The sequence below is a fragment of the Anabrus simplex genome, chromosome 2, assembly GCF_040414725.1.
Source record: "Anabrus simplex isolate iqAnaSimp1 chromosome 2, ASM4041472v1, whole genome shotgun sequence".
NCBI classification, from domain to species: Eukaryota; Metazoa; Arthropoda; class Insecta; order Orthoptera; family Tettigoniidae; genus Anabrus; species Anabrus simplex.
This window is the reverse complement of record NC_090266.1, coordinates 511,539,452-511,566,679: the sequence shown is the minus strand read 5'-3', so window position 1 is coordinate 511,566,679 and position 27,228 is coordinate 511,539,452. Positions and strand designations below refer to the sequence as shown.

General features: G+C 38.7%; 1 protein-coding gene across 1 annotated transcript in view; it reads right to left on the bottom strand.

The window, feature by feature from the left end:
• Ide (Insulin degrading metalloproteinase) overlaps positions 1 to 27,228 on the bottom strand; it is a 644,148-nt gene that overhangs the window by 265,849 nt on the left and 351,071 nt on the right. Inside the window, exons 12-14 of the mRNA XM_067140877.2 lie at positions 19,534 to 19,643; positions 18,131 to 18,275; positions 17,928 to 18,038 (exon numbers count right to left, since the gene is read on the bottom strand). Of these exons, the coding sequence (XP_066996978.2) occupies positions 17,928 to 18,038; positions 18,131 to 18,275; positions 19,534 to 19,643 (366 nt within the window). The remainder of the gene's footprint in view (positions 1 to 17,927; positions 18,039 to 18,130; positions 18,276 to 19,533; positions 19,644 to 27,228) is intronic.

Sequence of the window (27,228 nt, the reverse complement as noted above, 5' to 3'; positions counted from 1 at the left end):
TTAAAATCTTGAGGAGATTTGAAGTAAAATAACATTAAAAACAACAATGATGGTTTAAAAAATACAATGTGATGAGATATAATAGTGGAAGTATTAACAAAATTAACATTAAAAGGCTGCTAAAATAAGTGCAATGGATAAAACAACAGATTGTTATACAGCAAGTAGTAAGATTGCATAAAAATAAAGTTGATAGTCTGGCGGTTATAATTAGACGATGGCGAAAAATCGTTTATAATCAAAGTAAAGAAGAGAGAATAAAAGTCAAAGGTTGGTCGAGAGATCCGAAGTTAATCATAATCTTGAAGATAAAAGACGAAAGTCAGAGGCATATGGTGAAGTTGTAGAACACGTTGAGGATATGGAGTTGTAGAATAGAAGTTGAAGAACAGTTTCAAATAGGATCTCTATGGACCATCTCAAAATTTGAAGTAATGCTCAAATGTTGCAAGTTGTGAGTTTGTAGATATTCTAGTTGAAAAGGCATATAATAGTGGAATCTGTAAAAGGAAGTAAGAAACGTAGAGTTAATTGTGTGAAAAGATGTTTGAAAATATTGAAGTAGAATCGTGTGCACTTACCATTTGACGGTGACAAAGATAGCTTGTAACGTTATGAGTTAGAAGTATTTGCAACAGTAGACTTCTTGCTACGTGTGTTAAAGCTGAAGGTTTGTGTTGGAGGGGGATCTGTTTGCGTTGACGTAACTACTGGCTTGTTTGTAGTATTTGGAGGGGGGCTGCTATTGGTGGGAAGGAAGGAAGAGAGAGTATTACTGCGCATGTTGTATCGGTGTAAGGCCATTGATGGTCTAATAAATAAATTACTGTTATTATTTCAATCAAATATCATCAATACGGACCAAAAATGATATTTATTACATGTAAGAGTATAGAGTCGTCGAATGTTTAGATTAGTGGATGAATAGTTAGGATCCTCGATAATTAACACATCCGAACAGCAGACAAGGAAGTATGTGAAATTAATGTCACCTGTTACTGTGTATTAGCACTCGAAGTATTGCTTGATGTGGTTATTTGGGCAGTAGAATTATTTTCAGCAGATATGGAGAAGAAGCTGATGCGGCGCAGACCTTCTAGTATTGTTCTATTTGAATATGTCAGTAGTTAGCATTGTTAATTTCCAGGTGCGGTGATGCTGAACATCCTGATGAGTGTAACGCCCCTGTGATTATTATCTATGGAATTACTTGTGTCTTGGTCAATTAGCAGATATGATTCTATACTACTTTAGGGAATTAACCGCCAAGGGAATTCAAGTTGTTTATTAGCTAGATGGACATTTAAATGACAGAATAGATAGAACAGGGAAGGCAAACTATGGGCAAAAGTGATCCAAATGAATGAACAAAAGTGAAAGACTTGATGACTGGCAGATTTTCTTGAGTGATTATTAATTTCTTTATGATAAAAGCATTTTAAGACTGTCACGAATTATCCAAAAATTTGAATTTAATGTTGAGTAAAGTATTAAAGATGAATATTGGGAGCCAACAGAGTGTGATAGAATTTATATTAATCATATTTCTCCATCATGTTGCCTATTCAGATATTTATTATGATATATTCTTAGAATTATTGAATTAAACTGAATGTCCTTCCAAACTTTTATTATGATTTTCATTTCTTGAGTGATAATTTAAGAGCCTATATACATAATTAGGTAGGACGTAGAATCATTTTCTCTCAGCTGATGTATGATGAGATGTGACTGGTACTCGTCGAAGGGCCATGCCCTTGAGTGGATTTTCATGCAAACCGTTGAATTCTAGCCGAGGTCCAACTGAAGAATTTTATCATTTTCCGAACCACTCATATCCACGAATGGTCACAATACAGAGCTCATTAGATTTCCATTTAGTTCAGAAATCTTATATAATCGATCACAAATAAGAGAAAAATATCTCTGTATACACACTAACGTTCAAAATATGCACTAATGTTCAAAATATGCATTTGCATATGCATTTTTAAATAATCCGGGCCCTAGTTATTACTGAGAAATACTTGTGTAGCAGGGTAAATATCTCTCTAGACATTTAGCTCGTACTAGAATTCTGCTGTAATTAGGATAGGCTTAACTCCAGTTTAGGATCCTAGCATAACTATTCTGATTAGACAGTATCTTGTTTGCCTTTCCTGCCTGCAAACAATAATAATACTAATGTCTATAAATGTATGTTTCTAGTATACCTATACATTTCTATAGTTAGCTTCTTACTCCTAGTATTTTATAACCAGGATACGTTTAACTAGAACTGTAGTGTAGTTATTTTATCAGTTGGTTTCCTGACTGCACTATTGATGTGAAATCATTGTGTAGTATACATTATTTCTTCCCATGACATATACATTATTATACTATTTATAGAATACACTATTTTATTTCAGTTGATATTTCCACATTATTTCATGTTTCTTTAAAACAATGGCTGGGAGAGGAAGGTGTAAGGACCGTGGATGTGAGTGGGAAATATGGAAGATGAGGGAAGAGATGGCAAGTTTGGGGAATATTATACTTGTAACAGAAGACAGGAATGAAGACTGGTCATGCTCAATCAATATACAGGGTGCAGTAGATAGGCAAACGGGAGGGGAAAGAAGGGAAGAAGACATGGAATACAGGTGGGCTAATTTTTCAAGGTCAAGCAAAACTAGGGCTAAGGGTATATTTCCTCAGGCCGTGGGCCCAAGAGAGGTATCGGTGAGGAATATGTACAAGTCACTGCGGGTAGATGAGCAGACGGAAGATGGAGATCAGGGAAGTGTTACAGAGGAGGAGAGGGGCAAGGGGAAAGGGACTAGCAGGAAAGGGAAATGTAGAGTAGAGGATAGGAAGTGGGAGGTGGAACACGGTACTGAGAGTGAGAAAGGGGAGGCGGAAGTGGGTTCTGCAGGCAACAGGGAAGTTGAGGGAGACAAGGAGACGAGAGGATCAAATGCGGAGGGTGGGGTTGTAGCTCTGGCCATGAGTAACTCAACTGTCAGGCATATGGTGAAAGTGTGTGGAGGAAAAGAAACCATGAATTAGGTTAAGGCAGATGTTGAGGTAAACAGAAGGGAGGAAGGGGAGTAAGGAGGAGGTGGTAATTTTCCATGTTGGTACCAATAATGTAAGGCAAGCTGGAATAGGTACTAACATAGCTGGGGATGTGTGGGATCTGGTTACAGCAGCATGGAAGAGGTTGTTATCAGTAGAACACTGTGTAGGAAGGATATTGACCGGAGGGTAACTGGGGATTTAAACAGAACTATGGAATGGGTATGTGGGAAACTGGATGTGAAATTTGTCGAATCTAATGGGTGGGTAGGAGATATGGATCTACACTCAGATGGCCTTCACTTGAACCGCAGTGGTACGTATAAGTTAGGAAGTTTGATTAGAAGGGTTATAGGGGGGTACATTCAGGGAAACAGGGTGGATTAGGGAGTGGTGATAAGGGTACAGATATCTGAAAGTCAAGTATGGATGACATAAAAATGTTAGTGTTGAACTGTAGCAGTAAAGTAGAACCTCGATTATACATTCCCGGAAAGTACGTTTTCCCGTATTATTTGTTCAAATTACGTGGTCCCGTGAGCATTCTAATTAAATCACGTTGTAAAAATCCCGCATTATCCGTTCCTCGAAGAAGCGATTTCCCGGATCAACCATCCAGAAATTTCAGTCCCATCAACGCTAAATCCTCGATCACACGTTTTTTCATGAAACCCTATCTTACAAAAGGACGGCTATGGCATACTTACGGATCTTGATGTTGACGTCCCGTCATTGTGGTAATTTGAGGAAGTACTGTACTGGAAAAGTGATCGGCAGTGAACTTGCATAAGGGATCATCTTAGCATCGCATTCGGGTGGTATTATTTAGAGAATCCTCGGAAATCATAAAGTAGAGTGTGCCCACAACTGGAAGGAGACAGAGCGCATTTCGACAGCTCTATCTGAAGACGGAATGAGTTTCGTCAAATGTTCGTACTTGCAAAACGTCTATATTACATCCAGGGTTAAGATGTTTATTTTTTACTTTTTTCGAGTGCATCGCTGAACAAGTTATCGGCATTTCCCTCAGGGCACTGTATAGTCACTGGGCTTTCAGGCAGGAATCGAAACTGCTCCTTCTTAAGTAACACAAATTTAGCATTTTAATATTATCGTATACGATTATGTTATCGAGACCAGAACAGATGTTGTACCTTACATACATAAAGCCATGGGAGGTTTTGTGATTGCCTATTACTGTTTTTGTCCTAATGTAAGACTAGGAATTTCACGTTTTTGTGTTAAAATGTTATAAAAACCAGCGCACGTTACCGTCCATTTAAAAACTTTGTATCATTTCGCACTCGCACCAACTTTTACAGCGAGTGCGCTTTCCAGCTGAGCTCAAGGTCACGAATAATCGTAATTTCGAAGTGTTAATGCTATTTTTTCTCTTTCTAATTTGATTGTAATAGTGACGGGCAGAATTGAATATAATGCATTCGAGAACTTGAGGATCGATACTTAAATTCAAAACCATATTCTCGAGTTAAACATAACCTATAAAAGTCGATGTACGGTAGGCCCAATTTATGTGGTACAAGATTTCCATAAACTGGCTAGGAACAGTATACTGGTGACCAAATTACAATGGGAGATCAAAAATAAAAATAAAAAAGGATTTCCCAACAGGTTGGGCACTTTTGTACCTAATGTACTTTAATTTATTAGATTAGAGAATTATAAACTACTTGTTCGATTGTTGTTTGGCTTGGCGTTATGGGTATTAGATTTTTCACTGAGTTTGGCTGATCAAAGTTGCTGAACTGAAAGAAGTTTTCAAAGGAATTTGACGAAGTTTCCCCGGTAAAACTGAATGTAAAGTTTCGATATTTTTAAGTTGCGTAGGTGCCGGTAATTAATGTTTGAAGCCAGCCCCGTGGTTTAACTCGCCTGCCTCTCACCCGGAGGGCCCGGGTTCGATTACTGGCCAGACCAGGCATTTTTACCTGGATATGAGGGCTGGTTCCAGGTTCATGCGTTCTACGATTACCTTTAACTGAGGAGCTATTTAATGGTGAGATGGCGACCCCGGCCTAGAGAGCCACGAATAACGGCCGAGAGGATTCGTCACACTGATCATGCGTCACCTCTTAATCTTCAGGCCTTCGGACCGTGGGCGGTCGCTTGGTAGGCGGAAGGCCCATTGGAACTGTAGTTTGGTTTGATTTAGGGGCGTTTATAAGATTATAAGTATACATATTTCATTTTTGTAATGTTTGGCCAAATTGTTGATGGCTCATTCGTTTCCGGATTTTTGGTTTTCCCGTGTACTATGTTTTCTTCCCACGGTCCCTCCAAAAACGGAGAATCGAGGTTCCACTGTATTGTAAAGAAAGGAAAAGACTTATGTAATAGATATATTACTTACCAGATACTATAATACGAGTTGAATCATGGCTGAGAAATGATATAATGGATGCAAAGATTTTCTCATGGAACAGGAGTGTTTATTGTAGAGACAGGATAGGAATGGTATGAGGGGGAGTATTCATTCTGTTGAAGGAAGAATTCGTAAGCTACGAAAAAGTGAAAGATGACAAACGAGACTGAAGTTAGTCCGGTCTAAAGCTGGATCATCCTCGGACTAACGGGAAAAGCTGTCTATGAATAAGAAAAAAGTTTGTCTGCTCTTAGTCCATCGTTGGTACGGCTTTAGCCTGGACTAAACATGACTATGAATAGCACCTTAGGAGACCGATCATTTCAAATTCCTACTAGGGGTGGTTATGAGGTGGATTATAAATAAACAAACAAAAGAACAAACAAACGAACATCTGTAATCATTTCTAAAACTGCAGTTTGTCTCAAATCTACACACTAAATGTTACAGCACTTTGTCTACAATTCAAATGTAATCCATAACTGGAAGAAATCTTTCCGATGACAATTAGATTAATTTCCTATATCTTATTTTATTCAAATTTTACATTTGATCTATTGATTTATATCTTTCTTAATGAGGTAGACATTGAAGAATGAGCACATGAATGGTGGAACAAGAAGGTGACTGTAAAATGACCAATCCAAGAAGAAAAGGAAACTTGCTGTGATGAGTTTATAATTTAAAACTTTTTTTTTTTTTACAAGTTGCTTTACTTCACACCGACACAGATAGGTCTTATTGCGACGATGGGATGGGAAAGAGCTCGGGTTGGGAAGGAAGCGGCCATGGCCTTAATTAAGGTATAGCCCCAGCATTTGTCTGGTGTGAAAATGGGAAAGCATGGAAAACCATCTACAGGGCTGCCAACAGTGGGGTTCGAACTGGGATGACTTTACTACCAGGATAGAAGTTGGCTCTCAAGGAAGTAAGAAGCTAAAATATTAAGTTAGTAAAATATACAATGTTGAGTAAGGACAAAGGGTATTTGTATTCAACAGGTGGAAACCCTTTATCCTGATTCAACATTGTAAATTTCAATTCAATACGGACCATAATGAAATTCTTAACACTAAATAAGTTAGTAAAAAGTTAAATATGGAAACATTGTTGCATTGGAAAAAAATGAACACTAATATGAACACATGCATCGTCACTACCTATTATCCCCATTTTGTGACGGCTTTACCCCACAAAAATCTACTGAAGATGTTCTCTATGCAACTGTAAGGATATAGAACATCTCCTCAAGGTGAAAAATAGGCCTATTAACCCTTTCCTGCCAACATTTTCACTCTGCTTATCCCCAGCTTTCAACCTATTATTTAGGAACATCTGAAACAGAGTGCATTGTTTCATAAAAAGTTAAATATAATAAAAACTATTGATCAAAATGAATTCAAATTTTCAATAATATTAGAAAATACACAATCACATCCATTTCTCTATTTACAGAGTCATAAGGTTGTTGGTTCAACCCCCTCCCCCCTACTGGTGATACTCAACACAGAGGTAGGCTGCATTTGTCACATTCTCATTTTGTCTGAATCCCTCCAAACCGATGATCACATGATTTTGGAAGTGGAATGATGCCCATGCATATAAGATTTAATTTCATCTGGGCAAGTGTCTTCCCACTCTGTATCTATTTTACCAGAATGTGCCTGTTTGAATATTGCATTGATATATATGCAATAGGCTATGTCACTGAATATTTTGTCGTCTCCTGACATACGTAAAAACAATCTGTTGCTCGTAATACTCTTTCCGAATTATGGACAGGTTCAACATCATCCATATAATCATTCGGAGTAACGAAATGAAATGTTTGCGTTACCTGAATTGCCGCCGTATCGCCATCAGATCCGATTTCGCGATATTCGTTTTCACTTAAATCACTGTTTATCACTAAAATTTTCTTCGTTGATATGAAATGGAAATGGCGTATGGCTTTTAGTGCTGGGAGTGTCCGAAGACAAGTTCGGCTCGCCAGATGCAAGTCTCCAGATTTGACACCCATAGGACCTGCGCGTCGTGATGAGGATGAAATGATGATGAAGACGACACACATACCCAGCCCCTGTGCCAGCAAAATTAACCAATTAAGGTTAAAATTCCCAACCCTGCTGGGAATCGAACCCGGGAACCCTCTGATCAAAGGCCAGCATACTAACCATGTAGCCAGACTTCGTTGATATGTATCTCACTCACTAAAAATTCACCTCCACCCCTACCAGACGATTCTGTGTCACTCTCTTCCCCTATATTCAGCTCATTTTTAATGTCCACGGTAATCAATCCCGCCATGTTTACGAATGAAAAAGCTGACCCACGCTCGCAGAAGTTCAAGACCGTTACCTAGGCAATGTCAAGACAGATAATCGCTCTTCTTTTATTTCACAAGCCTTGTAGATTGTACTGCATGTTCATAAATGCCTTATAAACAAATCACTTAAAATAATAAACTTCAATTTTATCCGTATTGAAATTTTGTTTTAGTGCACTTTTTAAAAAATTGGGGTAAGATTTAATTTTATAAATTGTTTAATGAACTTAATGTCTTTGCCTATTTTTCCAGTTTTTATCTTTAAACCCAAATATTGATGGGCTGTAACTTTTATTTTTATTTTTAATTTTTTTTTTTTGCTATTTGCTTTACGTCGCACCGACACAGATAGGTCTTATGGCGACGATGGGATGGGAAAGGCCAGGAATGGGAAGGAAGCGGCCGTGGCCTTAATTAAGGTACAGCCCCAGCATTTGCCTGGTGTGAAAATGGGAAACCATGGAAAACCATCTTCAGGGCTGCCGACAGTGGGGTTCGAACCCACTATCTCCCGATTACTGGATACTGGCCGCACTTAAGCGACTGCAGCTATCGAGCTCGGTGGCTGTAACTTTTGCCTGGTTGGCTGCTTCATTCAAGTTTAAGAACTTCATATTAAATCCATACTGAACCGAGAATATAATGGGAACAAAATAGTGGGGTCCACATATTCAATACAACACAATGTTATAAGATGAATTATAACATTTTATTAATAATGAGACCGGTTTTGATGTGTGTATGCACCATCATCAGCCATAAACTTGAAAACAGACAATAACAACTTAAGCGGCCCTAAGCCTTTAGTTTCGTGTGGGAACACTATTGGTCTGGACTGGTTCTTGCCGTGCTGACGTTACGATAGGACCTGGACAAGACCATTGGTCTAGAGTGGTTCTTGCCGTGTGGACGTTAGGATAGGTCCCGGACAAAACCAGTGATATAGGAACGAGCACTTCTATTGTGTTGGGGTTGGTAACGGATTATGATTAACATTATTGACAGGAATGAGATCACATGCCACTTCACGTTGGCCAGTAGGAATGCAAGTAGCTACTTCAGAAATGAAAATGGCATGCAATACTTATCATTAGGTTATAAAAGTAAACGTACTTCTTGGGGTGGGTTGGAGGCTTCCTGGACATCACAATTAACACATCTCTCCTCTGAGACGCACTCCAAGTAAGATTTCATTAATTTGCACTTACTTATAACATTAGAAAAACCAGGCTGGAGTAAAACCGTTAAAATAAATTCACAGCTTGCTACTTTCCACAGATTTCTTTTCTTCAAAATCGCAGCCTGCTACTTGTTTGGGAACATATCAGTGAATGAGGTAGCAATTAATGTCGAACAGGTGACAAAAGAATGGCAATAGTCGATAATGTGATTATCGATACATTTACTGGTCGAATTTCAAACACTGCATCTCGTATTACAGGCTACTATTGAAAGTAAAAAAAAATCCGATTTGACCACAGAAAACAAAACCAAGCACGGATGTTCAAAATCCGTGCATATTACGGAAAAACCGGAATACTTGGCAGGTATGGAACAAGTCATTTAGAGACCCTTTAAGGCAAAAGTATTCTGAGTGGGTGGCTGCCGGAAACCATGCATATATGCCCGGTGGTAAGTTGGAGTGTCCATTACTCCAGCTGATCTGTCAATGGATCGTTCAGGGGTACGGTAACATATTTGAAGTGATTGTCTCCAAGAGGTTCATGAAAACTGGGATTTCCAAAGCACTTGACAGCACTGAAGATGATGATGATGAGATGATGCTGATGGAAACTGAAAAAAAATTCAAATTATGACACAGACATTGACAAAAGTGAAACTAGCAACTCTGTTAGCGATTCCAAGCAAACGTTCATAAGCAATGCTTTTTCTAATGACATGGTACTGTACGATAACGTACTTTTCTCCCAAATTTTTAATATAAACAATCTAGCCCTTCTGTAATTGACAGGCCTACAGTGTTGGTAAATTATGAATGGATGGAATATAAACTGATAAATAACCTCTGTTTCCAGTTTCAATCTTTCTTGGTGTTTTGTAAGTTTGTAAATAAGTTAAAATCTTAAGAGTGTATGCGGAAAAATATTATCGAGGTAAGTTTAACAATACAGGCAACATTACTTATTTCATACAGTATACATTACCGTGTTAAACTTTGGTTTTAATTACTTTTGTGTGTTATTGACGTATTCGTAATGTGACAATCGTAAATGCATGATGCACTGCCAGCTGTACATGGAGATGTGATCAAGCTCATGGTGGCCTTCATGACAATATGCAACAGGGCAAAGGATGAATCACAGACCAGGCACATACAAACCAGCTGATGTAGGAATCATAGCTGCCAACTTTTAGAAATAAAAAAGTAGGATGATTTTTATACTTGGATTTCATCACACGTATTGCGCCACGGTAGAAGTGATAAAAGGCATACACATCTACAGTTACAATGTGAATTGATCATTAAATTTAAACTCTTAAACTGAAAAAAAATAATTAAAATGTTTACAAGAAAATGTACCTAATCACTCTTATTTATGACACATACATATGAATAATAATACAGTCGAACCTCGATATCTCGAACCTCCATTACTTGAAATTTCAGTATCTCGAACTAACTTAGATTTTCCGGCCGTTTGTCCTATTCTTCACGTGTATTTATTTCTTTATTCTCGAAATTTAGTCATATGATTTTCTTGATTTCTCGAAGCAAACATTTCCTCCCTTGAAGCAAAAAATACTCTGTAACTCGAATTTTGTGCAACATTAACTGTGCAATATGGCATTTGTGGTTTATGAGTAACAGTTGACAAGTAAAGAAAGGGTTACAGTCAAGCTGGAAACTAATAACGGGAACCGAAAAACTCGAACTTCTAGTGATCGGCAAATCTCTCTCTCTCTCTTTATTTTTTTTACGTCGCACCGACACAGATAGATCTTACAGCAACGATGGGATAGGAAACGCCTAGGAATTGGAAGGAAGCAGCCGTGGCCTTAATTAAGGTACAGCCCCAGCATTTGCCTGAAGCGAAAATGGGAAACCACGGAAAACCATCTTCAGGGCTGCCGAAAGTGGGGCTCGAACCCACTATCTCCTGATTACTGGATACTGGCTGCACTTAAGCGACTGCAGCTATCGAGCTCGGTGATCGGCAAATCAAAGCCTTGCCATATCTCGGATGTCAACTCATTACTGGTCACGTATGAAAGCAAGCCCAGAAGTCGCTGATGACACGCTCCATTTACGAAACTTGGCTGCATGGTATTGACGAGAAGTTTCAACATGAAGGGATGAAAAGTTAACCAGCAAATAAACAGAAGAGACTAACGGATTTTTTTCCAAAGTGTTAATGGAGCTATGTTTCTTGTTTCACTACTGTATGTACTGTACCCTGTCTTCTAAAATGTTACTATTATAAGTGTTATAATTAAAGTGATGCCATAAAATAGAGTTTCTTTGTATATTTTTAAGTGCTGTTAAACATAACATATTCAGTAAAAGCCCGTAGATACATATGATTCAATTATGGTATGTGCTATACAAGCTCAAATACGGTATTCTACAGGGCAAGTTGGCCGTGCAGTTAGGATCGCGAAGCTGTGAGCTCGCATCAGGGAGATAGTGGGTTCGAACCCCACTGTCGGCAGATCTGAAGATGGTTTTCTGTGCTTTCCCATTTTCACACCAAGCAATTGCTGGGGCTATATCTTAATTAAGGCCATGGCCGTTTCCTTCCCATTCCTAGGCCTTTCCTGTCCCATCGCCGCCACAAGACCTATCTGTGTCGGTGTGATGCAAAGCAACTAGCAAAAAACGGTATTCTCTATATCTCAAAATTCAGATAACTCGAAATAAAATTTATCTCCCAAGGTGATTTGCATTCTAGTTTCCTTTATTAGACTGTAAAATGAACGGAAATTTAATTTTATAGGTATCTCTGAACACTTGGAGATATCGTTTGTTATGTTTCTTGGCCATAACATGAAGAGAAAATACCAGAAACTGTCACCGACACAATTCCCTGAAATACATTCAACTCATTAAAATTATGAAGTAAGAATAAACAAAAATGCAGTGAAATATGCGAAACTACCACATACAAAACAGATCGGTATGTCTCATACATTATTAAAATATGATTTTGACACAGGGAAAAGCACAGAACCGTTAGAAAAAACACGTGGCATACAACTCCAACGAAATCAAGCACAGAAACGATGTTAATAGTGCGTGAACCACACGATAAGAAACTCATTCTTTTGTCCCGATTAATGGAGTCGCTGGCGCTCGCTAGCCTCTCTTGCTTGTACGAGGATTGCCCTCCCGAATACCCACCCGTACGTAAAGCACACATGCTGCTGTAGCGAGCAGGAAACACGATACACGAAGGCGACGGACGATACACTCGCGAAATAAATAAAATAAAAACGCTTGAAAATGAGGTTGGGTAAATTACACAAGCGCATAAGAATTTATCCTAGGGGAAGAGTATTGACTGTACATGAGGTAATATTGGTAAAAAATAGGAAGAATTAAAAATAAACCGGAAAATCGGAAGACGAGTTAAAAAAACGGAAAGTTTCCAGATAAATCGGAAGGGTTGGCAGGTCTGAGGAATATAGTGCCTGCGTCCCCTACAAATTCATCAGGCTGACTACAAATTTGATGTCAGGTTTGGATTTTAGAAAAATAAATCTATCATTGAAGTTACTTACACTCGGCTTTTAGTTCTGATGATGCGCAAGTAAGCTAGTCAAAACATATCCTTTGAACATGTTCCCTGAGTAACGTTGTAAGATTAGTTTATTATCTCAACATGTACAGCAGTTATTGTTTTACAGGCAAATGGTTTAATTGTTGCAGGTAAATGGACTGGACACATAAAGCTGGATATTATAAAATTGCAATGAATATTTCCACAGCACGTGATGTAAATAGCGTCAGCATCACCATCTGCTCCCAGTCTGACATCATACATAATGACAGACCATTAAGTTCCATCATGCCCTTCAGTGAAGTAACTATGTTTTCACGTAATAATTACCATGCTTGATTTGACAGTGCATGTACCGGTCTCAGCCCATGTTATAATGTGGTACTATTCAAAAGACGTACTGGCAATAGAGCAGTATCTCTTTGTTGATATATAAATAACTCTCTAATAACAGTTTTAATAGCTACAACATGTCCCCAGGTCGTTGTTGGTAAGAGGCCCACAGGGAGGCCTCGTGATAGTAGGGAAAAGTAAATTTTCACAAATACCTTGCCAAGCGTGATGTAAATTGGCAGCAAAAGGTAGAACATCAGTAAATCATCCAAACTCTGGTAGAAGTATTATAAAGTTAAATTTCTTTTTCCCCCAACTACCAGGAACAGATTTCAACACACAGTTTTTTTTTTGAGCAGTGGATAGATCTCAATTTCATTTTTAATCTTATATGACTGACTGTCCTTAGCATGACTGATCAACATCACCCACATTCACGGCAGAAAGCAGTACAAAAGTCACGAAAATATATTATGGTGTAGTACACAGAGCCAGCCCTGAGGTGTAGGGGTAGCATGCCTGCCCCTTAACTAGAGGGCCCAGGTTCAACTCCTGGCTAGGTCAAGGAATTTTACCTGGATCTGAGGGCTGGTTCGAGGTCCACTCAGCCTATGTGATGGTGAGATAGCGGCCCCAGTCTAGGAAGGAAAGTGTACCAGCCGAGACCATTCATTGTTCCGACCAAACGACAACCTTGTAACACGCAGGCTTTCGGGTTAGGGAATGGTTGCTTGGCATGGAGTCTTCTTTTTGCTATTGGCTTTATGTTGCACTGACACAGATAGGTCTTATGGCGACGATGGGACAGGAAAGGGCTAGGTCTGGGAAGGAAGCGACTGTGGCCTTAATTAAGGTACAGCCTCAGCATTTGCCTGGTGTGAAAATGGGAAACCACGGAAAACAATCTTCAGGGCTGCCGACAGTGAGGTTCAAACCTATCTCCCGAATACTGTATACTGGCCGCACTTAAGCGACTGCAGCTATCGAGCTCGGTAGCATTGAGTCTGGATTGGTATTACATAGATAAGAGATCAGAACTCTTAACCCTTTCCCATCCTCATTTTCACTCCACTTATCCCCAGGTTTCAACCTATTATTTAGGAACATTGAAGCAGAGCAAACTGTTTCAGAAAAAGTTAAATATAATAAAAACTATTGATCACAATGTACTCAAATTTTCAATAATATTAGAAAACATACCATCACATCCATTCCTCTATTAATTGAGTCATAAAGTTCTTGGTTCAAAAATCCACCCCCCCTCCCTACTGGTGATACTTGACACAGAGGTAGGCTGTATTAGTCACATTCTCATGCTGTCTGAATCCCTCTAAACCAATAATCATGTCATTCTGGAAGTGGAATGATGCCCATGTATATCAGCTTTTATTTCCTCTGAGCAAGTGTCTTCCCATTATATACCTATTTTACTGGAATGTGCCTGCTTGAATGCTGCATTGATATATATATAGTACAAGGAACTATTTCAGCCAGGTACATTATTTTAAAATTGCGGGAATATTTGGAAAAGGACGGCAGTAATGTGTGTTCATGTGCCCGACATCTTATGCGAACTCGATACGAAGTTCCTCGTGGCAAGCTGGACACGTCACGAGCGACGAACCTGCAGGTGACGTCAATGCCACGTGTTGTATGCCTTTCTCTCGAATGTACTGGAAAGAAAATTTTCTAAATTTTTAACCAATGAAGATACAAAAATGAGACATACCTCATCGTGTAGCTAGTGTTCTGAAGGCAAACATATGTCAATCTCAATGAATTCCATCAAGGTGTTCAAGAGATATAAACGAGAAAGGAACCACATTTCTCCCCACGACGTGGTGAGTAATCTTGACCTTATGGAATATAAGCCGAGGCTCCGACCATAGCAGACCAGTTCAAATCCTTCACAGCTAGCTTACCTGTCATGCTGATCGCGACGAGTGAAGTCAAACTCAGTGTTCGTTCTGCCGGAACATTGTAATACTTATACAAATTTTGACAGCAAGTTGACACTTAGTTTATGTGAATACCAGTGAGTAACCTCTAAATTGTTGGACTTACAATTCGTCAGGGACATTTGAACTTCGGAAATTAATGTGTTTACAACATCAAAGTCATGGAGTCATAAGACTTGTAATATTTCGCCAATATTTGAACTTACCAAATATCTCAATTTTCGTGTGAATAACTTTACCAAACTTGAAGGTAGCACGACTACTTTAAATTGTAATGGTCTTGAACTATTTCAACCTAGAACATCGTGAGTGTAGGTTTGCAACACATTGACTATTTTGAGTATTATCAAAGCCTAAAACACTTTAACTTGTGCATAAAGACTGTTCGCTAATCATCGTAACAGACTGTACCATTTGAAACATCCTGTGTGAATAGACTGTCTAATGAAATGTAAATATGCGGTAATACATTACGCATACTTCGTAATTCAGTGACATCGTGACTTAATGGGATTCATACACGAGTACATGAGTATTTAAGGAACTGTGATAGTGAAAAGGAATATTACGATATATTACGAGAGAGAGCTATTTATTTCTTTGCTGTGAAAGTGAGTCGTGATAAATTGTGCTTCGAATGAGAGTTATTTCTGACAAAACGAACGGTGTGCAGTGAGTGTAAGGATGAACTGTGCATAGAAATTTTCATTCTCCAATTATCACAACTTACAAAAAGAAACAGTGCTTTGACACATTTCTCATCTAGTGAATGGTGAGTATTTCCAAAACAGTAATAATCAGTTCTAACAGCACAAATCAAATGGTGCTTGTTTCAACATAGGATACTCTATCAGTAGCCTAGTCAGATGGACTTTCTCGTGTTAAAGCCACTCTTTTATTAACATGAGAAATCCTGATTCAAGACGACGGAGATCGACAGAGATTTGATGCAGATCAACGCAGAACGTGGACTTGGTACTACGAGGGACAGTTCCTGAGACATGGTACTATGGAACATCATGGTGCTTGCTGTTAGGCGAGTTCCAGATTGCTGCTTGCAGAGCAGTATTCAACGGTTCGAGCTCAACAAGAAGACATATGTCAGGCGATATAAGTGTATTTTCATTCAGAAACATAATTCTGACTTTCAAGAAAACTCTTATAGACAGTGTTATTTCCGACAAAGAACATTAACTCAATTAAAACGCTCACTTACTTAGTATTTTCATTAACTTGGAAAATTAGCGCTTTACAATACTTAAAAGTAAAGATAGACTTTTAGAAGACAGTGTACTCTCGTAATATCGTATGTTCTCACTTGTTGGAACTTTAGAATTTCAATTCAGTGCTTCATTTATAGTGAAAGCGTACCATAAACTCTTAATTTGCAATATTCACATAAAGTGTATAATAAAATTAAGTAAAATAGGACAACACTTAGAACTTTATACCAGAAAATCGGATTTAATTTCAAGTGTTCTACATTTGAATATAAATAGTTTGAGATGTTCACGAGAAGGAATCATAAAATTTACTTTATTTAATTTACGTAGAAAACATACTCTTAAATCACAAGTGATAATAGAAAGGACTTTAGGATTTCGCTGAAGTGAAATATTAACTTATTACAACATGCTTTATTAATTTATACCAAGAAATTCATGATGGACATAACTGATTTAAAAGGACATTATTCAGTTGAATTTTACATGATCAACATAATTTTTTTGATATTTTGTTGTTGGAAATGGGGTTTATTTTCCAATAAATATCTATGATCACTACAAATCAGCGATATAATAGGGTAACTTTTCATAGATTGAATAAATGGAAGAAAGTTATAACATCTATTATTTCGCCTTGCGATCCTCCCTCTCTGTACCTTCTCGTAAGGACTAGGCACCCCTCAGAACAACCTCATGCTCTTTGAAATCTATTTTTCCTGGTACAATATATATATATGCAACTGGCTATGTCACTGAATAGTTTGTCTCATCCTAACATACGTAAAGAATAATCTATTTCTTGTAATACACTTTCGAAATTATGGGCACGTTTAACAACATCCATATAATCATTCAGAGTAACGAAACGAAATGTTTGTGTTACCTGAACTGCCGCTCCGATTTCTTGATATCTGTTTTCACTTATATCACTGTTATCACAAAAATTATCTCCGTTGAAATGTTATTTCCTCACTAAAAGTTTACCTCCACCCCTACTCAACGATTCTATGACACTTCCTTCGCCTATATTCAGCTCAGTTTCAAAATCCGCAGTATTCAATCCCACCATGTTTATGAACGAAACAGCTGACCAGCGCTTGCGGAAGTTCAAGACCGTTACCTAGGCAACGCCAAGAAAGATTATCGTTCTTCTTTGTCCGGCCCCGCGGTGTGAGGGGCAATGCGTCTGCCTGTCACCCGGATGCCCCGGGTTCGATTCCCGGCTGGGTCAGGGGTTTTTAATTATAAATGATTAATATCACTGGCCTGGGGACTGGGTGTTTGTGTCGTCCTTAATAATGTTCCTTTCCTCACGTTCAACACTTTACACTTCTGCCATTTCCAAATACACGCAGGTTCACAACATATGGTGCAAAGGAGGGGCAAAGGATCTTCTTAGGTCGACGCCCCGAATAAGTAGCATTAAAAAAAAGCCCCGTTCTTTTATTTCCTAAGCCTTGTAGACTGTACTGCATGTTCATAAATGCGTTATAAACACTTCCCTGCCGAAAAAAATATGAAACAGATTGCAGACATGTGCAGATAATGTAGCCAGGCGCTTTCGGGCGCTAAGGACCGGCAAAGAGAACAGTTGGGTGCTTTTGGGCGGCAGGGAGTTAAGATTCCTAAGAAGCACATAGTTTGCTATTCTGCAGAAAGTATTTAAACCTATGCACGTTTTTACATCCATTTTGTCAAATCAATATTATATCAAAGTTTAATCAAATGTGCTACCAAAATAAAAGTTAATCCCTCCACGTATGTTTAAATTATTCAATATAGGTATCCAAATACATGCATATAAAAATGATAAATAATTTCATTTACCATAGTGATTGAAGGTAGTAACAGCACAATGTAAAGCCAAGTATTTAAGTAGTATAAGGGATACTGTATACTTACTTTCTCTTTAAGGATTTCATAACGTGTTGGGTCAACTTTAAATTTTGTCATCTGATCCAGAATCATACCTAAAAGCACTGGTTGTTTATGATTATAGCCAGAAATAGTGAGCTGCAATGAAAAAAAAAACTATCATTAAAACCAATATCTGTAATAAAATTATTACCATTCATAAATGGAAGACATTACAAATCTGTACGTACCATTATTCCATACTTAGTGGCCAACAAAGTCCAAGCCATGCCAGCCAGTTCTGCAGCGTAAGTATATTCATTGAAACCATCAACAAATAATTCCACAAAGAGATAGGTCATAGTGCAGGTTAAAGGATCCATGTATGCCAAGGGGCTGAAAAATAAAGAAGTACATTCAGAAAGAAAGAAAAAACAACAATATATTAAAGAACTATACTAAGCTCAGATACGGTTCTGATCTGGGGAGAAAATGAAGCAGAAATACAGGAGAAACAAAATCTTTGGAATGGCAGGTTTAAAGAATATGGACTAAACATCAGTAAAATAAAACACTGTTGAAATGACTATCAACAGGAAAGGCACAGTTTCAAACATTTTTCTTAGAAGGAACTCTGTTACAATATGTTTCTAATTTAAAATATCTTGAAAGTATCATTTCAAGAAATAACACAATAAACCAAGAAATACTTAACAGGACTTCAAAAGCTTCTTAATTTTATTTTCAAATGACCATATTTCATACCTACTTAATTCCAGTTGTCATCTGTGGATTTGAAACACATACCCTACGTAAAAGGCTAATAGTGAAATCCAGTCAACAGAAATGAAATTCATTAGAACAATGAACCAAAAGACAAGGAAAGACAAGATTAGAAATGAAACAAACAGGAAGGAGGCTGGCATCAAAACACCTGTTGCTGAGCTTATAGGAAGAGACATGCTACAATGGTTTGGACATGTTATGAGGATGGACAGAAGTACAACAAAGAATTACTTTCCCGAGAAGTGAAAGGGGAGAGGCCAGTAGGCAGGCCAAGAAATCGATGGATAGACAACACTTATTTCACAAATTCAGTTCCACATAAGTCTTCGGAAACATCATTCTATAACACGTATCCATGTTTGAATTGAGCTAATTTATTCCTTTCTTCTTTCCATACACTCCATGGATAGAGAAAAAGAAAGCCAGCGACTCAACCGTCTGAGCCACTCAGCCCAGCAAATTAGTAAACTTGAAACTAGGACTACGACTGGGGAGGAAGTGTTTACAACTTCGATTAACGTACTCCCACAGCATTTGCCCAGAGATGAAGCTGACCAACAGAGGTATTAAAATTCATCAATCTACAGAATCAAGGACTAACCACACAGTGGCTAATGCATAGATCTGCCCTATCTGATGGTGGTAAACTTTTCTGGTGACATAACAGCAAGACCATATACAGTATTGTAAGAAGGAAATGCTTTTCATTGTTCATGCCCGAGACTTGATAATGCTATGAAAATTATAGTCACAGCTAAATTATTTGAGCCATATGGACTTCATTTACAGTTTCTTGTTATTTAAGGGTACAAGCTCAGTGCTCTCAATATACCCAAGGAATATGGTAAATAATTTGTAACATACATACCTGGCTAATTCAAATCTAAGAGCAGTCTTTGGTAAATTGTACTCATCATCTTGTTTAAACCAAGCCCTTGTTAGTGGTGTGTCTTTCACAAGCACAGGATGTTCTGGAGCCTAAAATTCCATACACACAAAAATTACATGTGTAGTATTACAAACATAAGAACAAGCAACTATAATGTCAGAATAGGTAGTGATAGGAGTCACAGGAAGTAGTCCTTGAAAATTAGTTAAGGAGAAACACAGCATGGGGTACGCATAAACCAAATAAACAGCAAACTCTTTGCACTGTTTGTTGTTTGCACAACAAATAAAACAGGTAACTCCAAACTATGTCACTTATTTTGATACGTCATAGGCGGGTGCAACTTTCAAGCAGTCAGACTTTCTTCATCAATGTACAGGAGCGCCCATATACAGCAAAAGCAAACCAAAACAAAGCAAAGCAAAGCAAAGCAAAGTCATCTCCGTACAGGCCACGAAGGCCCTTGGAGGGGTGAAAGGTAAAGGCTTCCACTATTCGTAACCTCGGCACGCGATGGGGTAGAGTGGTTAGCTCTACGCCCGGCCGCCTTTGCCCCCAGGAATTAACCTGGTACTCATTTCTGATGTAGGCTGAGTGAACCTCAGGGCCATATTCACCTCCAGAAGTGGAAATCCCATTTCTTAAAAATTGAGTATATCCTCCTAATTCAATACATCATATAATTAATTCCTCATTAGATGGAGTAATCAAATTCAAACATGTTCCGGTTCATTTGAGCCATCTTCAGTGAAAGAAGGGGAGGGGGGGGGGGGGGTTGAAATAATTTACATAATACAAGCTAAAAAATGCCAAAAAACATAAAGAAGGAACAAATGAAAAAACAAAAGAGAGACATGACGGAAACAAAATAAGCACAATATACAATATTTACTTCATCATATGGAGCATAAAACAACTCGCTGCGATAAAATACAGTGAAAACAGGGGTTAAAACAAAACATAATTGCAACTTAAAACTGTGTTAACCTAAGAAGAAAAGAAATGATAAATGATACAGATGGAAATGAACAATAAGTGCACATGGTGAGGTTGTGGACTTCTTAGTTTACAAATTATTGCTTTAATAACAATTCAAAACAGGATGAAATCACTGTGTCGAAAATTCAGGCCGAAAGTCTGTCTTTATGGAAACACTTTCACATTGAATGGCTAGGAGTGGAGCGGGAGTGATGAGAAACCAAGCCTGAGACGACGTGCAGGCGAAATGACTGTGACAAATAATGGGAAAATGCCGATGAAATTTAAAACTTTAGAACAGCAGCAGTCACCTTGATAAATAATATTAAATACTGCAAATATACTTTACTATTTAAGCATATAAAAATCTATATCCCCAAAAATTCACATGTAAAACATATAAAAAGTAAACAACTAAGCAAGAATAAAACTTTTAAAACGAATATCTTCTCAATCTAGCGGTCCCATTCTTCACGGCAAAAAACTGAAAAAAATCCAAAATCAAATAACTTACATACCTATTTAATTTTCTTCACATATACCACAAATATAAATTCAAACAGCTTACAATTAATAAAATCATCACTAAAATTAGTCCAATACTCAGATCATTCTCAATTCACAGTCATCATCTGAACTTTCACCATAGGAACTTTCATCTCTGGCATCTTTCCACAAATAGTTGTCCTCACTACCGTCCACAGAATTTGAAATTCCACATTTCTTAAAGCTTTTAGACACTAGATCATTGGGAATGCGGGCCCATGTGGTCTTGATCCAGCTGCATATTAGTCCCACTTCAGGCCTCTTCACTCGTCCGGTTGGTGTTAACATATGATCACCATCAGACATCCATTCGGTGTACAACTGTTTCACTGCAGTTTTGAAAGGCTGGTTCATGCACACATCCAACAGCTGTAGAATAGAAGTGAGTCCTCCAGGAATTATCGCAAGATCGGTTTTTCCTTTCCTCATCACATCTTTTATGGTGTCAGTTGTATGTCCTCGGTAATTATCCAACACAAGCATGTTTCGTTTTTGTAACAAAGCTCCCGAGCGATGTTGCCAAACGCAATTCACCCAGTCCTCAACTAACGCACTGTCCATCCAGACGGACTCATATGTACTAACAATAATGCCGGAAGATAAGTTTCCTTTCGGAAGTGTTTTCCTTTTCAGAACCACATATGGAGGGAGTTTGGTTCCATCTGCTAATACGCACAACATTACCGTGCATCGCTGCTTTTAGTTACCACCTGTTCTGATGGTTACACTTTTAGAACCCTTCGTATCCACTGCATTTTCCAACAGCATTTCAAAATAGACAGGTGCCTGGTCAGTATTCCCAATTTGCGACAGCAAACAACAATTTTGCTTCCTCAAATGAATAATGAGACGCTGAAAGGCAGTTAATCTTTCTTGTTACGCCTCAGGGAGACGTTGTGAAATAGACATACGTCACCAAATGCATAATCCCTTTCTCCGATAAAAGTTTTGGATCCATCCGCGACTTGCAGTAAAACCCTGTGTTTTGAGTTCTTTTGAGATCTCTAAGTGCTTTCAATTGACACATTTCACTAGAAACACCTTATCCTAACTCATGTTTTTCAATCACAAATTTGTGGAGTCGTTCTTCAATTTCCAGAAACACTGCACTCCGCCCGTGAAACGCTCTGCGATCGCCGGTAAAAATCCCTGACCTGGCCAGAAACCGAACCCGAGGCCTCCGGGTAAGAGGCAGGCACACTACCCCTACATCGTGGGGCTGACTCTTAAGAATACAGGGTACATAAAACCCCTTCCATTCATTCTAACAATAAGTAGGAGGAGAGATGCAGAGTCCCTCTTTCTCTAAGAGGAATTACAAGTCTTCAACCTCACGTCGGGTGCTTATGGTCGTGATGTCGCGGCCCTTCCGACCTTTTATAATAAGGCAAACCAACGAGCCAACATTATGAAACAATAATCAAGAATGGGACCGCTAGATTGAGAATGCTGCTGTTCTAAAGTTTTAAATTTCATCGGCGTTTTCCCATCATTTGTCACAGGCATTTCGCCTGCACGTTATCTCAGGCTTGGTTTCTCAAACTTTTTCGCTCCCGCTACCCTCCTAGGCTTTCGATGTAAAAGTGTTTCCATAAAGACAAGACTTTCGGCCTGAATTTTCGACACACTGATTTCATCCTGTTTTGAATTGTTATAAAACAAATATTTTTAAACTAAGAGGTCCACAACCTCACCATGTGCACTTATTGTTCATTTCCATCTGTACCATTTGTTTTCATTTCTTTTCTTCTTAGGTTAACACAGTTTTAAGTTTCAATTATGTTTTGTATTAAACCCTGTTTTCACTGTATTTTATCGCGAGTTTTTTTTTTTTTACTCCACATGATGATGTAAATATTGTATAGTGTGCTAATTTTGTTTCCATTATATCTCTCTTTTGTTTCTTCATTTGTTCCTTATGTTTTTTGCCATTTTTTTAGCTTGTATTATGTAAATTATTTTAACCCCCAACTCCCTTTCTTTCACTGAAGATGGCTCAAACGAGCCGAAACATGTTTGAATTTTATTACTCCATCAAATGATGGAATTATGTGATGTATTGAATTAGGAGTATACACTCAACTTTTTACCTTTGTAAAGTCAAATTTAGGGTGCAGGTCTTATTTTGTGGCGGGTGGCATTCGGGATTACACAGTAGGTCTTATGGTCAGTTTAAAAACATTACATACATACATACATACATACATACATACATACATAATCATTATAGACTGTTATGCCTTTCAGCGTTCAGTCTGCAAGCCTCTGTGAATTTACTAAACGTCACCACAATCCTCGATTTGCAACTACTGTTGTGGCCTCATTTAGTTCTAAACCTCTTATCTTTAAATTGTTAGAAACAGAGTCTAACCATCGTCATATTGGTCTCCCTCTACTTCTCTTACCCTCCACAGCAGAGTCCATTATTCTCCTAGGCAACCTATCCTCCTCCATTTGCCTCACATGACCCCAACACCAAAGCCGGTTTATGCATACAGCTTCATCCATCGAGTTCATTCCTAAATTAGCCTTTATCTCCTCATTCCGAGTACCCTCCCGCCATTGTTCCCACCTGATTGTACCAGCAATCATTCTTGCTACTTTCATGTCTGTTACTTCTAATATACGAATATCCTGAGTCCACGCAGCTTTCGCTCCCATAAAGCAAAGTTGGTCAGAACACAGACCGATGTAAAGATAGTTTCGTCTGGGAGCTCACTTCCTTCTTACGGAATACTGCTGATCGCAACTGCGAGCTCACTGCATTAGCTTTACTACACCTTAATTCAATTTCACTATATTACCATCCTGGGAGAACACACAACCTAAATACTTGAAATATCGACCTGTTCTAGCTTTGTATCACCAATCTGACATTCAATTCTGTTGAATTTCTTACCTACTGACATCAATTTAGTCTTCGAGAGGCTAATTTTCATACCATACTCATTGCACCTATTTTCAAGTTCCAAGATATTAGACTGCAGGCTTTCGGCACAGTCTGCCATTAAGACCAAGTCGTCAGCATAGGCCAAACTGCTTACTACATTTCCACCTAACTGAATCCCTCCCTGCCATTTTATACCTTTCAGCAGATGACCCATGTAAACTATGAATACCAAAGGTGAAAGATTACAGCCTTGTCTAACCCCTGTAAGTACCCTGAACCAAGAACTCATTCTACCATCAATTCTCACTGAAGCCCAATTGTCAACATAAATGCCTTTGATTGATTTTAATAATCTACCTTTAATTCCATAGTCCCCCAGTATGGCGAACATCTTTTCCCTCGGTACCCTGTCATATGCTTTCTCTAGATCTACGAAACATAAACACAACTGCCTATTCCTCTCGTAACATTTTTCAATTACCTGGCGCATACTGAAAATCTGATCCTGACAGCCTCTCTGTGGTCTGAAACCACACTGGTTTTCATCAAACTTCCTCTCAACGACTGATCGCACCCTCCCTTCCAAGATGCCAGTGAATACTTTGCCTGGTATATTGATCAATGAGATACCTCGATATTTGTTGCAATCCTTCCTGTTCCCTTGCTTATAGATAGGTGCAATTACTGCTTTTGTCCAATCTGAAGGTAACTTACCAACACTCCACACTAATTTTACTACTCTATGAAGCCATTTCATCTTTGCCTTCCCACTGTACTTCACCATTTCAGGTCTAATTTCATCTATTCCTGCTGCCTTATGACAATGGAGTTTATTTACCATTCATTCCACTTCCTCAAGCATAATTTCGCCAACATCATTTTCCTCCACCCCATGAGCTTGGCTGTTAGCAACGCCACCAGGATGATTTCCTTTTACACTGAGATGATGATCAAAGTATTCCCTCCACCTCTCCAGTGATTCCCTGGGATCTATTATGAGTTCACCTGAATTACTCAAAACACTGTTCATTTCCTTTTTCCTTCCCATCCTAAGATTCTTTATTACTGTCCAGAACGGTTTCCCTGCTGCTTGACCTAGCCTTTCCAGGTTATTACCAAAATCTTCCCATGATTTCTTTTTGGATTAACAACTATTTGTTTCGCTCTGTTTCTTTCATCTACGTACAAATCCCTGTCTGCCTCAGCTCTTGTTTGGAGCCATTTCTGATAATCCTTCTTTTTACGTTTACAAGCTGCTGTCACTTCATCATTCCACCAAGATGTTCGCCTTTTCCCATCTTTACACACAGTTATTCCTAGGCATTCCCTTGCTGTTTCTATTACAGCATCCCTGTATGCCACCCATTCACTTTCTATATCCTGAACCTGCTTACTGTCTACTGTTCGAAACTTCTCACTAATCATATCCATGTACTTCTGTCTAATTTCCTCGTCCTGGAGATTTTCTACCCTTATTCATTTGCAGACAGATTTCACTTTCTCTACCCTAGGCCTAGAGAGTTCACTACAGATCAGATAGTGGTCTGTATCATAAAAAAAATCTGGAGAAAACTTGTACATTCCTAACAGATTTCCTGAATTCAAAGTCTGTTAAGATATAGTCTATTATGGATCTGGTACCCCTAGCCTCCCATGTGTAGTGGTGAATAGCCTTACGCTTGAAGAATGTATTCGTAACAGCTAAACCCATACAAGCACAGAAGTCCAGCAAACGCTTCCTATTCCCATTAGCTTCCATATCTTCCCCACATTTACCAATCACCCTTTCGTATCCTTCAGCTTTATTCCCAGCTCTTGCATTGAAATCGCCCATTAGCACTATTCTATCCTTGCTGTTGACCCTGACCATGATGTCACTCAATGCTTCATAAAACTTGTCAACTTCATCCTCATCTGCACCCTCACATGGTGAGTACACAGACACAATTCTTGTCCTAATTCCTCTAACTGACAAGTCTACCCACATCATTCGCTCATTTACGTGCCTAACAGAAACTATGTTGCGTGCAATGGTATTCCTGATGAAGAGCCCTACCCCAGACTCAGCCTTTCCCTTTCTAACATCTCCTATCTCTTCCTCGTTATCTCCCCTTACCCGAATATCACTTACCCCTAGCACATCCAGATGCATCCTCTTTGCTGACTCAGCCAGTTCTACCTTCTTTCTTCCATAAGCCCCATTAATATTGATAGCTCCCCATCGAATTCCATTTCGTTCACCAAGTTGTTTCCAAGGAGTCCCTCGCCTGTCAAATGGGAGTGGGACTCCATTACTCCCATAGGTCCGAGGCTTGCTTAAAATGTTTTGAGGTCAGTAAATTCATGAAGCAGGATGCTACCCTACTTGCACATAGTCCAAGTGAGTATGTCTTCTCTAATGGGTTATGGACCACCGGTGAATTGTATAGTCCTAGCCACCTGAGCATAAGGGGGGCCATGACTCAGAATATGTCCGAGATGCCTAGTCCCATTCCATAGCAACTGGTATCCCGACTCTCAGGACCACTTACTAGGCCTCTCAGTTGTTGCCCATGGTTCACAAACTAGGACGTGACTATAGTAACCCACAAATATGAACCATCAGTTTATTAGGATCAACCTATTCAATACAATTGCGTTCCTAAAGTAAGGATTTACATCTTATTATACTAAAACTGAATGGACATGTTTCACCCGTTATAAGGGCATTATCAGTCTTTTTACACTCATAGCTAAAAGATAAAATATTTTTTAAACTGATGTACATTTCAATATGGACCAGACATGAAATTTGTAACATGTAAGGTCTTATGGTTATGAAGGGATAGGAAAGGACTAGGAGTGGGAATGAATTGACCGCAGCCTCAATTAAGGCACAGTCTGGTGTGAAAATCAGAAACCATGGAAAACCATCTTCAAGGCTGCAGACAGTGGGGGTTCAAAACCAATATGCCGCAAATGCAAGCTGATAGCTACGTGACCCAAGTTGCACAAGCACTTGCTCAGTCATTGTCCCACTGTGTGAGGCCATGAGCACTCTGAATTTTCAGCCAACTTCACTGTTCCTGTTTGGTGAATATGGCAAATACACATCACACTGCAGAGAAAATGAGATATCTAAGAGAATTCAAATGGATTTATAACTTTGTCAGTCGCTGTACTTAAAAACTTATATTTCAGTAAAGATGGAAGCAACTGACAGCCAAAGAACAATTTATAGAAAATCAGTAATCAGTAGGGGAGGCTGTAGATAAAATAGC